This window comes from Lagopus muta, chromosome 7 (genome assembly GCF_023343835.1).
Source record: "Lagopus muta isolate bLagMut1 chromosome 7, bLagMut1 primary, whole genome shotgun sequence".
Lineage (NCBI taxonomy): Eukaryota > Metazoa > Chordata > Aves > Galliformes > Phasianidae > Lagopus > Lagopus muta.
Window position 1 is genome coordinate 4,854,832 of NC_064439.1, and position 15,385 is coordinate 4,870,216.

The following is a 15,385-nucleotide window of genomic DNA, read 5'->3' on the forward strand; positions in this document are numbered from 1 at the left end:
CTCGTCCTCCCCCAGTGACGGGCTGCGCTGCGCTGCGCTGCGCAGAGGGGGGCGGGCGCCGTGCTGACAACAAAGTCCGAGGGTCGGGGCCGCTACTGGGCTGCGGGCTGCTGTATGTGGCTCGGCACGGCTAAGTGCCGGGTCCTGCACGCCGGTCACAACAGCCCCATGCATCGCTGCGGGCTTGGCGCAGAGTGAAGGACCTGTGGGTGTTAGCTGAGCCAGCGGTGTGCCCAGGTGGCCGAGAAAGTCAGCGGCATCCTGGTTGTGTCAGCAGGAGCTGTGAGGGATTTGGAGCACAAGTGTGATGGGAGCGGTTGAGGGAGCTGGGGTTGTTCAGTGTGGAGAAGAGGCTCAGGGTGACCTCAGTGCTGTTTACAACTGAGAGGAGACTGTGCTGAGGGGGCTGACCTCTGCTCCCAGGTAACAGTGATAAAATCAGATGTGATGGCATTAAGTTGTGCCAGTGTAGGTTCAGGTTGGATATTAAGCACAATTTCTTCTCAGAAATAGTGGCAATGCGGTGGCACAGGCTGCCCAGGGAGGCGGTGGAGGTGTCCCTGGAGGTGTTCCAGAGCCATGGAGATGTGGCACTGAGGGGTGTGGGCATGGAGGGTTAGGCTGGGGTGACTTGGTGATCTCAGTGATCTTTTCCAACCTTAATGACTGCACGAATTTCTGCCCCCCCACCCCCTAAGGTCCCCAGGCTCCCACAAGGCACAGCCACAACACGAAGCCACACAGAGCCAAGGGATCCGAGCCGCACGGGTTCATTATTGGGGTACAGCCGCCAGCCCTGGATGCTCAGGGCGATCACTCCGGGCTCTGCAGGCCCCGTCATGCCCTGGCACAGCTCTCCCTATGTACAGTGGTTGCCTACTGATAACTGGCCCAATAAGAAGGAATTATACAGATGTATAGGCTACACGGTAAAGATGATATACAATATCACACTGGAGCCTTTTCCCGATGAAAGGAAAACGTTTCTCTACGCTACACGGTGAGACAGCGCGGAGAGCTCTCACACGCTATGGCCGAAATAAAATATATATATATAAAAGAAATTTACATGGCATAATATTACATTCTCTTTTCCTAGTTTGTACATCAGAACACTGCGAGGGTTTTAAAAAATTAAAAGGCAAAGGCACCTGAGGAGCGAGTCACACTCACGTGCATGTATACATGTACATGTGTACATACACAGACACACACACACATACATACATACATGAGCCAGGGGACCAGGCCTTCCAAAGGGGGCAGATTTCGTAGAGTTGTGGCATCATGCAATCATAGAAGGATTGGAAGGGACATTAAAGCCCATCCAGTCCCCAGCCATGAGCCTCCCCAGCACATCAGGCGGCCCAGGGCCCCATCCAACCACGCCTTGAGCATCATCGGGGATGGGGCACCCACAGCTCTCCAGGCAGCTGTGCCAGGGCCTCACCGCCCTCATCATGCAGAATTCCCCCATAATATCTAATCTAAATCTCCCCTCTTTAGTTTAAAACCATTCCCCCTTGTCCTATCAAGAACTTGAGACACTCATTGGCTTCCAGGGACCCTGTGTTTACCCCCCGAAGGTTTTCCAGCAGACTAGTGTTGGTCAAAGAGACCGGAACCCAACTGTGGTTTAAACTTTCTCCTGCAGGGCTGATGCCACTTGGAGTGGTGGGCACCCAGCAGCTCCTCTCTGTCTAATTTTAGGGGTCCCTCCTGCAGCTCCACACACACACACGCACACAAACATACACACACACACACACACACGCACATTGTCAACATGGCTGCTGCTAATTGTGCCCGACTCCATACTTTGTGCCGAGTCGAGCACAAATCACTCCTTGATTGTAACCGCTTAAGGCACAGATCAGTATTGAACGCCGCACCGCTGGAGATGCTGCTGCTTCCAGACGGGTTCCCTCCCCCTTGTGACACCCGGGTCCCCCAACTCTGCAGTCTGAGGATCATCTCCTCTAGCCTGGCAGAAGCCTGGTGTGTTTCTCTGTGGGGAGCAGTGATGCACATCTGCTTTCTGCGCTGGTCCTGCGGTTGCTGGTAGGGGGACAGATGAATCCAATGCACTTTTCCCAAGAGATAAGTGACACGGTGAGCGGGGATGCCCCGCAGCACTGCTGATGGCAGGAAGTTGCTCTCTCTGAGGCTGACACAAATGGGATGTCCAGGAAGTTTCTTGTTCTGCACTCCCGGTGGTGGCCACCATCCCCAGCCTCTGACTGTCCCGTGTGTGGCTTCAAAATTCAACAAGGCAGCGGCCACCAAGGTGGTGACGAGCAAGAAGTGACCTGTGGGGCCACCACCAGGATGGCCCAGTGCTGAGGTCTGAATGCAGAGTGCAAAAGGGCCGTGGATCTGGTGGCCATCCCCCCTCCCATCAGTACTTTCCAGCCAGGGCTCAGAGCCCGCAGTTGACGAAGGGGTGCCTCAGCAGGTCCTCAGCCGTTGGCCTTCGCTTTTCCTCCACAAAGATCTGCTTGAGGAAGTTGCGGCAGGAGCTGGAAACGCCGTCGGGGAGCTGGGGGTTGGTCGGCTGGGTGGCGATCTTAAAAATAGCTGCCATGGCTTCGAACTCTGCCCACGGAGGCTTCTCTGTTAGCATCTCCACCACGGTGCAGGCCACGCTCCTGCAACAACGACAGGCAGGGGTGAGACAGCAGACAGGGGCCTGAGGCAGCACTATGCACAGGGCTCACTGCTCCCACAGTGAGAGAGGATTCGCACGTCTCATCCTACAGCTGATAGCTGACTTTGAGAGGCTGCATCCAGCTAACTTAAAATCAGGGCAACCAAAACACAACAGCTCTTCTGACAAACTTTGTAATCAGCCTGTTTTTCAGACTGAAACAACAGCTACGGGCTGGAGCCACATATGGCCCTAACTTATCAGGCCTTCCTATCAGGCAAGCTGTGGTTTTGAGTGCTCTCCTTTGGAGACCTTCAGCTACGACTCACATCCCACAGTCAATCCTAACATTCAACTCCCATTTTCATCCTTGGCATTGCTCTGTCTTCCAAACACTTAGCTGTGCCTTTTTGTTCCTGCTGCAGTTTCCCAAAAGGATTGTTTAAATGGTAGTAGTGGGGTTTGTAGTGTACTCCTTACCACACATCAGCTTTCCTTCCATATCCTTCTCCACTGATAACCTCTGGGCTCATCCAGTATGGTGTTCCTGTGACAGATTTAATCCCAGTCCCAGACATGCAGATAGTCTGGATGCGTTTGCTGGCCCCAAAATCTCCAAGTTTCACATTTCCAGCAGAGTCTCTCAAAATATTGGCACCTAGGGATACAAAGCAACAACAAAAACACCAAGAGATGAAGCAGCAAGCTAGCTGAGCAGCAACAGTGAGGACAGCAGGAAGGGCACAGGCAAACAGCACAAGAGAGAGCCCAAAGGGCCATGCTGGGGCTGCACTCAGTGGTACACAAAATTCCACTCTGCTAAGGCAGATGCGGTCCAGCCGGGCTGATTCCGACCGGCCCTCAGTCAGCAGATTCCCCAAAAGTGAGCAGTAAGATGATGAATTATCCTCCCCATGCCCTGACAACAGAACAGAGCCTCAGATCCCTCTGATTGCCAGGGTCTCTCAATTCTTGGGTATGTTGCACCAGATTTTTAGAAGTGTAGAGATCTGATGGCTGCACGGACAGCTGACAGTAAGAGTATTTAATGTGAGATCCCAGGCAGAAAGAACAAGAATTTGGTTTCAGCTGCTTGTGCAAGATTCTCATGGTTCAAACTGTTGAAGGCAAGAGGCAAAGCTGGGGCAAAAATACCAGATCCCAGCACTGTATTTTGCACAAGAATGATGTTGGGCCGGAGGGATGCTAGGGTGAAGCAAGCATCAAGAAGCCTCCTGGCATGATCTGCTTACCTTTGATGTCCCGGTGGACAATCATATTGCTGTGTAAGTAGAAGACTCCCTGCAGGATCTGCCTGGTGTACTTCCGAGTGACGTTCTCAGTCAGAGCACCGTATGCTTTGAGCTGGTCCTTTATGGAGCCCTGCACAAGGAAACAACACGTAGCAGCCATGAAGTCCAGCAGAGCCAGGTGCATCAGGTCACAGGGACTTTTTGAAATTGCCTCACCACTACATTTCTCAGCTTGAAAAAAAACACTCAGCTGTAGAAACAGTAAGATAAAAATTCACAACGTGCTGAACACAGCTAAGATTTGTCCCCAGTGTCCCACATTCCAATGGAAAAAGTGGTAGGGCCTCTGATGGCCAACAGTGCTACTCTCTGCCAACACAAAGCACAGACCTTTTCCTCCCTCTAGTGGCTAGACTCCACCAATAGCTCATGGAGAAGGACAACCTCAGGGCCAAGTCTCCTGCGAAGCCTTTCTCTGGCTCCTTACAGCAAAGATTACCCACTGCTGTAAGGAGGGCAGCCTCATGGGAAACACGATCAGACAATGTGCACCCTGCCTCGAGTTTCTGATCTAGGCATGCAGGCTCTTACTGGTTTGATTTTATTGATGGAAAAGGGAAAGAAGCATGGGTGCAGACATCCATCCTCCCCAGGAGATCGTCCCCTTGGTTTTAGCTGTATTTTCTGTTAACTTAAAATGGATATTTCTCACTGTGTCACAATTGGAGCAAATTTGGGGTTCAGTACCAGAGGTTGCACCTAAATCCACCTCCAAGCATTCAGGCTGAGCAGAAAGTGTAAAGGGAAACTCATCCTCACTTCTATCTGTCCTGCAGCACAGTTGATCCAAGGCTGCCAAAGTCTTCCTCTTGTGGGAACAGCAGGATGCTGTGCTCCAAGTCACTCAGACTGTCTCGGCTCTTCAACATTCACCCATCTCTGCTGTTGCTCTGCCCAGCTACTATTCTGGCTTTCTGTGGAGGCTGGCTGCAATCCTGTGCCTCTAATTTCCCTTTCATAGCACTGCTGAAGTGATGCTGTGAAATTACCCCTTCCTGCACTCTACAGAGCACAACACAAAATACAGTCAGCTACCTAACAGCAGTTACTGTAAGAATGCCAGGTTAACAGTGCACTAAAGCTTCACCTCCTAAAGATTTTACCAAGGTAGCTGTGTATCATCAGAAACCCAGCCAGAAACAGAGCTGCTGACCTGCAAGGTTTGGGAACTCAATCTATTTCCACTGCCATTGGAAAGCAAAGCCCTGAGCTGCTTTTGTGAAATAAGTCGTCACTGTGGCACTAAAGTCAATCTGTATTTGGTCAGAGCTCTGGTTTATCACAAAAAAAACAAACATTCAACTTCCAGCCTTGCTGGACACTGCCCCAGCATCCAGTGTTGGTTTCCTGGCTGCTAACAAACACCAGCATGTTGCAGAATAAGCAGCAAGGGTACTGCTGAAGCTCTGGAGCTTTACTCTTCCGGGTCCAAGCCTCATTTTAAGGCCTGAAAGTGAGACGCCAGCCCCTAGGGAGAGACAGGGGACGGCTCTTGGAAGGTGCTCAAACACATGGACATCCACGCGATCGCTCGTGTTCAAGATGTGCTAGGAGGGCTTCTAGCACATTTACAAACTACCAAAATCCTTTGTGACCAGATGACTTCATAGTTCCTTCTGACCTTACAAACAAGGCCTGTATAAACAAGGGTTTATTCTCCCACAGTCTGGAGAATGAATCCAGCTGGACAGGCAGGACTGCGGAGAGCAGATCCTCCAGCAGTGTAAACAGTAACACTGGTTTATACCAGCCAATGGCTTTGTCTGCATGGCTGATGTAACTTGCATGCTTGCAAACAGAGATGTTCAACTCATCTGCATGCATTCTAGAGCCCATGCTCAGATTCCCTCAAAGATTCCTGATCTTCCATTTCCCTATGGCTGTTTAATCCAACGTCAGCAAAAACACAAATGTAATCCACTCCTGCTCAGCTGGATAATGCTACCAACACAAGGTTCTGTTCTGAACAGGAGAAGACTTGCAAGCAAATAACACTGTTTATAACACACACGTGCTGAAAGCCATAAATAATTGGTGACAGCTGTGGGTGGACAGTGTACTAATAACTTGTCCTGCAGGGATTTGTAATAAATACTTAAGGATGGGCTCAGGCCAGTGTTTGGAACCAGATCTGGAGCACATCCCACATTCACCAAGATCAGATTCCAGACTGTGAACACACCCAGCTCCAGGACTCAAACCTAAGACCTGCCTTCGGGGCTTTAGATTTGACCCATCACAAGTTGAGGGTCTTGACCACGATGTCTGACTCGATCTACGCTTTGTCAAGCCCTAGGGATGCTGAGATGCACTGTTTTGGTTTGCTGTTTGCTTTATCAGCTATAGTAGCGCATCTCAGCCGTCAAATTTAACTCCAGATCCAAATGTCACGCAACTCAAGGCAGTCCAGATCTGTTCTCCGTAGCTCAGGACAATCTTTAGCACTGCACTCACCCCTGGCATGTATTCAACAAAGATCGACAGCTTCCTCTCCTCGGGATCCCGCAGACACCCGTAGTACTGCACTATCCTGTCATGACGGAGCGTCTTCAGCAGCTGAATCTCACACTCCAAGGCATTCACCTCCTGCAACAAAACAGACAGGCTCCATGGGGAAAGGGAATGGGTACACACACCTGTCTGCAACAGGAGCATTACCCACATGTTGCTCAGAACTCAACGCTTTTCATGGCACATATGAAGCTTCCTAATCAGGCAACAGCCATTTAAGGCTCAGAAATGAGTGTTGCTCTGAGGAACCGGCAGAGAGATGGATGGGAGACACAAGCACATGGCTCTGAGAGAGGTGGATTCATTTAACTGCTCTCAAGGAGTTTTTTTGTGGGAAGGTGTGAAAAAAGCCAGCAACAAAGCTAATACAGCACCCCAGGTGGGAAGAAGGTGAGTGGAGCAAAAAGGCTGAAACAAAGCAGGCAGATCTCTGAGAGATGGCATCTGGGATAGCAAGCCAACGTGACCAAGAAACAGGGAGGCAGACAAAGTGACTGGCACCACATGCTATCAGGGATCACTCCAAAGACAGCAAACCCGACACAGTGTGCACACATTGCCTTCTGTCAGTGTCACAGACTCCTCTGCCACCTCTACCTCCATCCTCCAGCCACAATCCTGCAACATGCTACAAAATACAGTGCTGCCCTCATACTTACCTTACTTGTCTCCTGACTGTCAGGATCAAATGGCACTTGCTTCACCGACAGCTCACGACCAGTGTCAGCATCATAGCAGAGATAAACTTCCCCAAAAGCTCCTCTTCCAAGCAGTTTCCCCAGCCTCCAGTTCACAGGTGCCTGCAGGGCTAGAGCAGAGAGGAGAGGAATGAGAAAAGAGCACAGCAGGGAGACTTCAGCATCAGGGTCCATTTATCAGGTCTGCAATGTTCTCAACAGGGCAGCTGTACCATCAACTTGTCCTGGAGGACAGCAAGCCATCCATTCCCAGGGGCACTGAGACCAATCAGTTTTAATCACATTGATCCTGCAACACCAGCAGTGCCTGCAACATTTTTGGGTGCTGCGAGCAAAGGAAGACAAGGAAGGGGAGCCATTTGTTCCCATATCCCAAATCTCCCGGACGATTCTGCTGTACAAACACAGTCAGAATGAAATGCACAAGCAGTTTTCTGCAACTTGGCCAGCTATGAAATCCAGCTGATCCTGCAGGCACTCTACTCCAGGCAAAGGTAAGGTACAGTGATGAAGACTTCATCTTCCCCACTGAAAAGTAAGGCAGTGCAACGTGCCTCTTGCTGAGGATGGCGTTAAGAGTGCATTCATAGAATCATAGAATCATGGAATGGCCTGGGTTGAAAAGGACCACAATGCTCATCCACTTTCAACCCCCTGCTACGTGCAGGGCTGCCAGCCAGCACACCAGGCTGCCCAGAGCCACATCCAGCCTGGTTAACCTCACACAGGGTTAGCTCAGCTGATGCCCGGTAACTCAGTAGGTCTCAATTTGTGTTGAGACTGAAATGTATTGAGACAGTAGAAGCTTTGGTTCACTTACAGTTCCGAGCTTTGGTAGGGGAGGTGCTAAAGACCTGCAGACCCTTTTCACAATTGTTCCACCATTTAGGCCTGTACTCATCGTACTGCAAAGTGCTGAGCTTGCTGTCCCCAGTAAAGCTCTTGGTCCTGCTGGAAGGGACAAGCTGGAAAAGGTTTTCCTGTGGGAAGTAACTCCTGGGGAAAGTCCTCCGGCCTGCAGGAGAAAAGAGGGAGAGTTATGGCAAAAATCTTCACACCAGCATGGATCTGTCTACTGCCATCTCCTCACACTGCTGCTCATACGATGCACCTCTTCAAACTAAACAAGACCAGTTTAATGAAACTGAAGCAAAGCCCTGTGAACACTTCTAATTCAGTTTAAGAGCTGTTAGCAGCAGCCAGGATTGCATATAACACAGAATGTTTCCAGAGAGGTTTGCAACAGTTTAAATACGTAAGGTTTTGTTAGTTCTTCATCACAATTAAACTCTGATTGGGCAGAGATTTACGCTTCAAATTATCCCAGGCATCCCCTAAGACCACAAGACAAATGGCCACACAAGTGGATCTTGTGATAACTGCTTGCACAAGGATAGCTTTAATGGTTTTTAATGGATTTTGGTGGGTTTTGGTGTTTTTTGTTTTTTTTTTCCATGGGAATTTGATCTGTATTCAGTTTTGTTTCCCACCACTTGCAGTCTCACACAATGAAAGGAGGGGCAGCAGAGAGGTGATGGAGTGGATCCCAAAGCTCAGAGCTCATCAGCTTCAAACAGCCATGAGCAGACACTGCTACCCTGCATTTGCCAGGAGAAACCCTATCAAAAGTAACAAAGCAGCATCCTCAAAAGCAATCAATTTAAGGGAACAGAAAGGTTGGTATCGCCAGCAACAAGAAAAGCTGTTCACCCATGTGGCTAAGTTAAAACACCAGGCATAAGCACAAGAGATGCTGAGCACTGACACTGTAGACACTCAGTGCTTCCTAAGAACATATCACAAGCTCTTCACCTTTTAGAATACACAAACAAATCCTAAATTACTCTGTTCTCCTTCTTCTCCCTCCTAAATCTCTCCACCCCCAGGCACTGGTACAAGCATCCTGCACTTCCCATCCCTACTGAGATCCTGGACTGAGCAGCTCTCTCTCCAGCCCTCCATCATTTTCTTACCATCGCTGTAGTCCTTGCGACTTTGGGAGAGGTGGTACTGCCTCGGGAAGGTCCCCCCCTTCCCAAACCTCTCACAGATTGGGATGTCAAAATCTGGCAGGAGGAAAGAACAGATGTTTCTTAGATCAGCTCACACCAAATGCCCAGAGTGTTTCTTAAAGGAAAGTGTTTGGATCTTCATGCTGAATTGTGGGGATACACAAGGTAACAAAACGTTTATTTGCAGAGCCAGGAGTTCCCCATGGCTCGCTGAGATCTGACCACAGTCACATAGTGTGAGTGGAAAATAAGGGCCAGACACCCCACTCCTGGTCCCCATAAAGGAACCGAGGTTAACCACTGACTTTATGGACTCTGGCCCACAGTGTTCAAATACAAAGCAGGGGACTAACACAGAACATGTCTGGTTTCCAAGACAGAGTGTTAAACGTCTTATTTTGCACATGGAAAACATAAAAATGAGCATGGAAACAGAACTTCCAGACAGGGTCAGACCCAACACCAAAATCTCTGCTCTGTATCAGCTGCTTATAGAGAAATGCAGGTATCTAGCATTTGGGCAGGTATCTCTGCCTGGAATTTCTTCCCAGATGTGACTCAAAGATGGAGATCAATTTATACCCTCCAAGTTTTCGTCCTTACTGGGGCTTCAGTACATATAGAAAGTAAAACAGCATTGCAGTACAGATTAGACACGAGACCATAAGAGGTGGATAGACACACAAGATAAGAATGTATTTTTTAATTTTAATTAAATAAAAGCATCACGGGAAGCCACTGCTGGTAGCACTGAATAACTTGAGATGAAAATATCTGTCATTTCCCCCCCATCTTTCACCTCCTGTTTTTCCTCCATCCGACTGGAATGACACAACCCGTGCTGATGGTTTGTTTGTCTTAGCCTGGGGCCAGCAGCCGCTCCTGGGAGAGCAGGCCTGGCCTCGGCCTCCTGCAGCATTATTTCCCCATGACAGCAGCACATAATGGCTGAAATATGGTCAGCAAGAAGAGCAGCAAGGACGGGTCAAGAGGTTCTCAGCGAGCCACGTGTGAGCAACAACGCCGAGTGACATCTCAAAGCACAGTGCCTCCCACACCACTGGGGTGTATTAAACTTCGGCGATGCAGACAGACTGCTTCATCTCTACAGCTCAGCCTCAAAATGCTGCCCCTGGCCAGCAGTGTGTGACCGTGCTGAGGCTGGCTGCCATTTGTTCGTTCGAAATGGTGAAAGCCATGACAATGTCACAGTTTCCATGACTTAACCAGGTGGATGTTTGCTGGGGATTAAGCAGTAATCCATGATCCTTGCAAGTTACCCAATGTAGTGTTACAGATTCTGCCTCTTATGAATCCAAGTGGAAGAGGTATGACTCCCAAGAGGGTCTGGGCCCTGGTTTGCTGTGTATTAAGTAAGTATCCTGATTTCAGAAACAAAACGTGATGCCACATGGCTATTTCCAGCTCCTCAGCACCTCACAGCTGTCTCCAAAACCAAGAGCAAGACCCACCCAGCACCTTCCTCCAACACAGAGCTCATCTTTGGTCTTGCAACAGCTTTATTTCCTTACATCTACTGATTTCAGGGGCTTGAGTACACAGTTTAAACAGGTGTTGCTGTAAATTGATTATGAACGAGACCTGAAGGTCCTTCAGTGCTACCACTACTGCAGAGCCAACAAGAGTTAACGATGGCAAGGAGAACCCTGTCTGTGTCTGATGCTGTGGGTCTTCTGCTTTGACAAAACATTCATGTTTAATCACTGCTGGGTCATTTCTGAAGTGCAACCTAAGCAGAGATGATTTGCTTGATTGTTTTTAGTTACTTTCTGTGCAGTAGCATCTCTCTTTCTTAACTACTGGCTTCCAACAAACCCAAACTTCCAACCCATTTTCAATACTTACCCATGCAATCAAGACCGTCTTTGGGATGACTCTTCCTTCCAGGAACAGGGGTTTGTGTAAAGGGAGGGCTGCATGGGGAAAAAAATACATATGTTCTATTATATCAGAAAGGCTGTGAAATTAGTTAAGGAGTGATTATATGCAGAAAGCCCAGACTACACAGTAAGGTGCACTGATGACTGGTCAGCCCTGCCCACCAAACTGAGTTCTCATCCTCAGTCTTCACAAGACTGAAGGCTTTTTCTAACACCTACACACCAGTTGGCACAGAAGGAAAGCTGCACGTTCCTCTTGCCTCGATGTGAAGTACTCATTTGTGTGAACACTGCTTATTTGCTGTGGATGAGCGGTTTTCCACAGTATTTGATTCATGCATGTCTCCTCTTTTCTGTACCATCATCTCCCAAATTCCTCATGCAAGCAAGCCTACACCACCACTGTGCACACACATTCTCTGAGCACACCAGGAGGGAGGGAGCAGGCTCATTGATCCCAGGTAAGTTCTTCAAATATGTTAAGCAAATGATATTGGGAAAACACTGCATAAGGATGGAATGGAGAAGGCACTGGGCAACCTGATCTACTGCTTGATTTAGTGGTTGGCAACCCTGCCCGTGGTTGGAATGATTATCTTTGAGGTCCCTTCCAACCCAAGCCATTCTATGACTCTATGATATGATCATCTTGACTTCATTCCAGATTCTGTGAGGGTCAGGGAATTGACCTGGACAGGCTGCTTTTCCACTCTGCCTTCTTTCCTCTTAATAAATGGACATAGTAATAGAAACTGAAATCTATCTGTGCCAAATCTGATCGCAGCAGCTTTGCTGCAAGAAGGAGGCATTAACTGTGTTCTCTCTTAGTGTCAGACTGGTCTCTGTGCCTGGTGACTAGCTCTGCCCTCTGGAGGCTAATGCCATCTCACACAATTAGCAGCAAGGACTCAGCTATGCTTTTTCCAGAATCACAGAATCACAGCACATCCTGAGCTGGAAGGAACCCAAGGATCATCAAGCTTACCTCCTGATTCCAAACAAGGCAACGTGTGCTAAATATTCATGCTTACTCCTTTTCCTACCTTTGAAGAAAACAGCCCTCCTCATGCCCTTTCCAGCTCTCTAGACCCAATGACTGAACACAGCTATGCACACATGACTCTGTTGCCAACATGCCTAATGCTCTTCTCTCAGTTCACAAAAACAGCATTACGACCAAGCTGTGCTTCTGTTGTTCTGCAGCAAAGTCTATGCAAAAAGCAAAGCTGGGGCATAGAGACTGAGAACACAAAGAAATCAGATTCGATGCATCTGTAACAATGAGCAAATACATCAGAGGAAAATATTAAAAGCCACAAAAAGGAAATGGACCTTAATGCTGAGACACATCCAAAGTGCACAGAGTCATAAACCCAAAGCACGCCACACAATCAAATCAACACAACGCAGACCTGCTGGAACACAGCCTTGGTGCTGCATGGCAAAAGCAATGGAAAAAAAAAAAAAAAAAAAGGAGGAAAATAAAATAAAAAAAAAAGAAAACCTTTGATGTGGATTAAAAAAAATAAATGTATTGCTTCCCAAAAGGACACTGTGTCTTATATACAGCCTGCCATGCACAGCCGCAAATGTAGAGTCGCTGTGCACGTGTGAGCTTGGACCAGCCACGCTAAGCATTGAACTGCCGCCTGCCTCAGTACAATGTGTCCCAGTTGCTTCCTGCAGAGAAGCTAAACTTAGCCACTGCTCGTCTGGTGTCCTCAGCGCCTTGACTGACATATCTGTGGCTGCTGGCAGCACCCAGGGGCTGCCAAATGTATGAGCAGTCAATGGAGAGCAGACAGCATGCCCAGAGACGGGCAGAGAGAGGATAAGGCAGTACTGACCCAGTGACTGCAGAAAGACAGAGGGGTGAAAGAGGGGTCTGGCTGAGGCACAAAGAGGCAGGCTGTCTGCAAATCCCCAGCTACTCTGTCCAGCTAAGATTACTGCAGTTTAAATCATAATGAAGCACCTGTGAGCATGGTGGTATGCAACTCACCTGTCCACAGACCTGTCCAGAGACTGGCAGCTCCCAGACATCGACCCATCGGGGCTGATGAAAGCTTCAAGCATCTGATGAGAAAGGAAAGGGAAAACCAGTAAAGTAACAGATGAGAATACAACTCTTCAAGTTCCACTACTAATAAACATCTGCTGTTTCTCCACTGAAGCCAGCTGATTTTCACCATCTGATCCTGGTCCCACAAGACAAGACATGCAGACTAACAAGCTTTCTTTGCACAAGAAGTTCATCTATGATGTTTCCCTTGGATTATTATTATCATCAATTGCATTTGACAGAATGATAGAATCGCTTGAGTTGGAAGGGACCCTGAAAGGCCCCAAAGACCCTCCAAGTCCCCTGGAATGAACAGGGACACCTGTAGCTCCATCAGTTGCTCAGAGCCCCATCCAGCCTGACTTTGAGTGTCTCCAGGGATGGGGCACCACCACGTCTCTGGGCAACCTGTGCCAGTGCCTCACCGCCCTTATAATAAAAACCTTTTCCTTTTATCAGGCTAAATCTCCCCTCCTCTAGTTTGAAACCATTTCTCCTTGTTCTACTTGCTAGCAGGGAAGCTGAGGTAGAGCTAATAGGCACCCTGATGTTCTAAGCATGTTGAGAAATCAATGAGAGACAAAGTGCTCAAAGTATTCATAAGGAAAAAAATGAAATCAGGACACAAACAGTGTGCCCAAGGCCAAGTGGATGTTTTGCACACAGCCAAGACTGTGGCCATGGACTCCTGCCTCCCCCTGGCACACGACACCAGCCTCTACCTCCAGTGATAAGCAAAGCATCATCAGGGCTGTTGGCTGGAGGAACCGGCTTGGCTCTCACTAGCTCAGTGAGTCAAAAGCTACATTTGTGTTGCTTCCTGGATGAGACATTGTACTGGACGGGATTATTTATAGCTGGCTAATAACAATAGAGGCTTTGTGTTGAGTGGTAAACCTAAGGGCTACGAGCGCTTCCACACAGAGCCAGCCTAGGGTCCAGCTTGCTGCTGGGAAAGCAGAGCAGAGGATGGCTGAGCACCACGTGGAGTTATCCCTTCCTGGCTCCCAAATCCAGCCACTCCTCCTTCCCCACGTACAGGACAGCCTCTCCATTTCCATGTGCTGTTTCTGTGCTACACCTCCTTAAGCGGTTGTCATAACAGCTCTTATTGTTTTGGCAGTCCCAATTGGAAAGTCTGATTTTCCTCTGCTTCCCAAGATCTTACTCCAAAGCCTTCATACTTCGAAGCGCAGCAGCCAAAGAGGAGCAAGGTCCCTGCTTAGCCCCCATCCCATCTCTGCCAACCACGCCAGCTCTCTCCCAGCAGAGATGCTGAGTGATGACGCAGACTCAGCATTCTTTAAAAGCCTGGCAACAGAACTAGAAATCTGAGCACAGGCTGCCTTTGGAGGTAGTGGAGTCACTATCCCTGAAGGTGTTCCAGAACTGTGGAGATGTGGCACTGAGGAACGTGGTCAGTGGGCATGGTGTGGTGTGTCGATGGTTGGATTAGGTGATCTTTGAGGTCATTTCCAACCTTAATGACTCTATGATTCTATGTAGACCTCAGTTACATCACCTGCAGAGGGGCACCCCCAAAAGGCAGGAAGCATCTCCTTGCAAGTGGTTTTACAGCAGGTATGTTTCAAAGCTGCACTCCGAGAACATTCTGAGGGCAATCCACAGGAAAAACTATGGCTGTTCAATGAGGAGAGAAATGAAGGAAAGAAACAAGTCCTTTTTCCTGCCTTTAATTTGTCAGTGCACACATCCATCCACCTCTCGGAAAAGACAGTGGGCCACCCATGGTGGGGGAGCATCTGGGAACCTTCATCAGGAGCAGAGCTGATGGAGCACCATTAACAATCAACGCAACTGTGCTGACTTACACCCCAGGGGGTTCGAGCAGGCCCTCCTCCTGCACATACACACTTTGTCTTAATCCTCCTAAATGTGTTTGGAAGTCATGTGGAAACAATAGAAAGCCAGCTTTTGGCTGCAAGCAGCACGAGATACATCTGCACTCCGACGCTGCCAAGGCTCACCCGGAGTGACTTCTCATTTTATTAATGGCTGTAGAATAAACTGTCGAAAACACAGCTTTGCCATGGAAACACTGGCACCACCCACACTCAAGAACAGAGCCAGTGAGTGCTCCTTGAATGCAGGAGGCACGCATTCCCCCAGGGAAGAACTTGGGAGATGTCACAGCAGCCCACTGAAGTGAGCAACCCTGCTCAGTGCCTTTCTGAAGTCCCTCCAGATCCCTCTTGCGAGTTGATGCTCTCTTTCCAAGAG

At 48.8% G+C, this 15,385-nt stretch overlaps 1 protein-coding gene across 4 annotated transcripts in view; it reads right to left on the bottom strand.

Moving 5' to 3' along the window:
• Positions 1-704: 704 nt before the first annotated feature.
• The window catches only part of LOC125695837 (mitogen-activated protein kinase kinase kinase 3-like), a 68,633-nt gene continuing 53,952 nt past the window's right edge, over positions 705-15,385 (bottom strand). For 3 of the 4 annotated variants that reach the window (XM_048950820.1, XM_048950821.1, XM_048950822.1), the window contains exons 9-17: positions 13,085-13,158; positions 11,048-11,115; positions 9,143-9,235; positions 7,990-8,184; positions 7,131-7,279; positions 6,415-6,546; positions 3,901-4,030; positions 3,128-3,305; positions 706-2,648 (exon numbers count right to left, since the gene is read on the bottom strand). In XM_048950820.1, coding sequence (XP_048806777.1) covers positions 2,420-2,648; positions 3,128-3,305; positions 3,901-4,030; positions 6,415-6,546; positions 7,131-7,279; positions 7,990-8,184; positions 9,143-9,235; positions 11,048-11,115; positions 13,085-13,158 — 1,248 coding nt within the window. In that variant the 3' untranslated portion in view covers positions 706-2,419. Of the gene's footprint in view, positions 2,649-3,127; positions 3,306-3,900; positions 4,031-6,414; positions 6,547-7,130; positions 7,280-7,989; positions 8,185-9,142; positions 9,236-11,047; positions 11,116-13,084; positions 13,159-15,385 lie in introns of all 4 variants that reach the window. The other variant, XM_048950823.1, reaches the window with a different exon arrangement.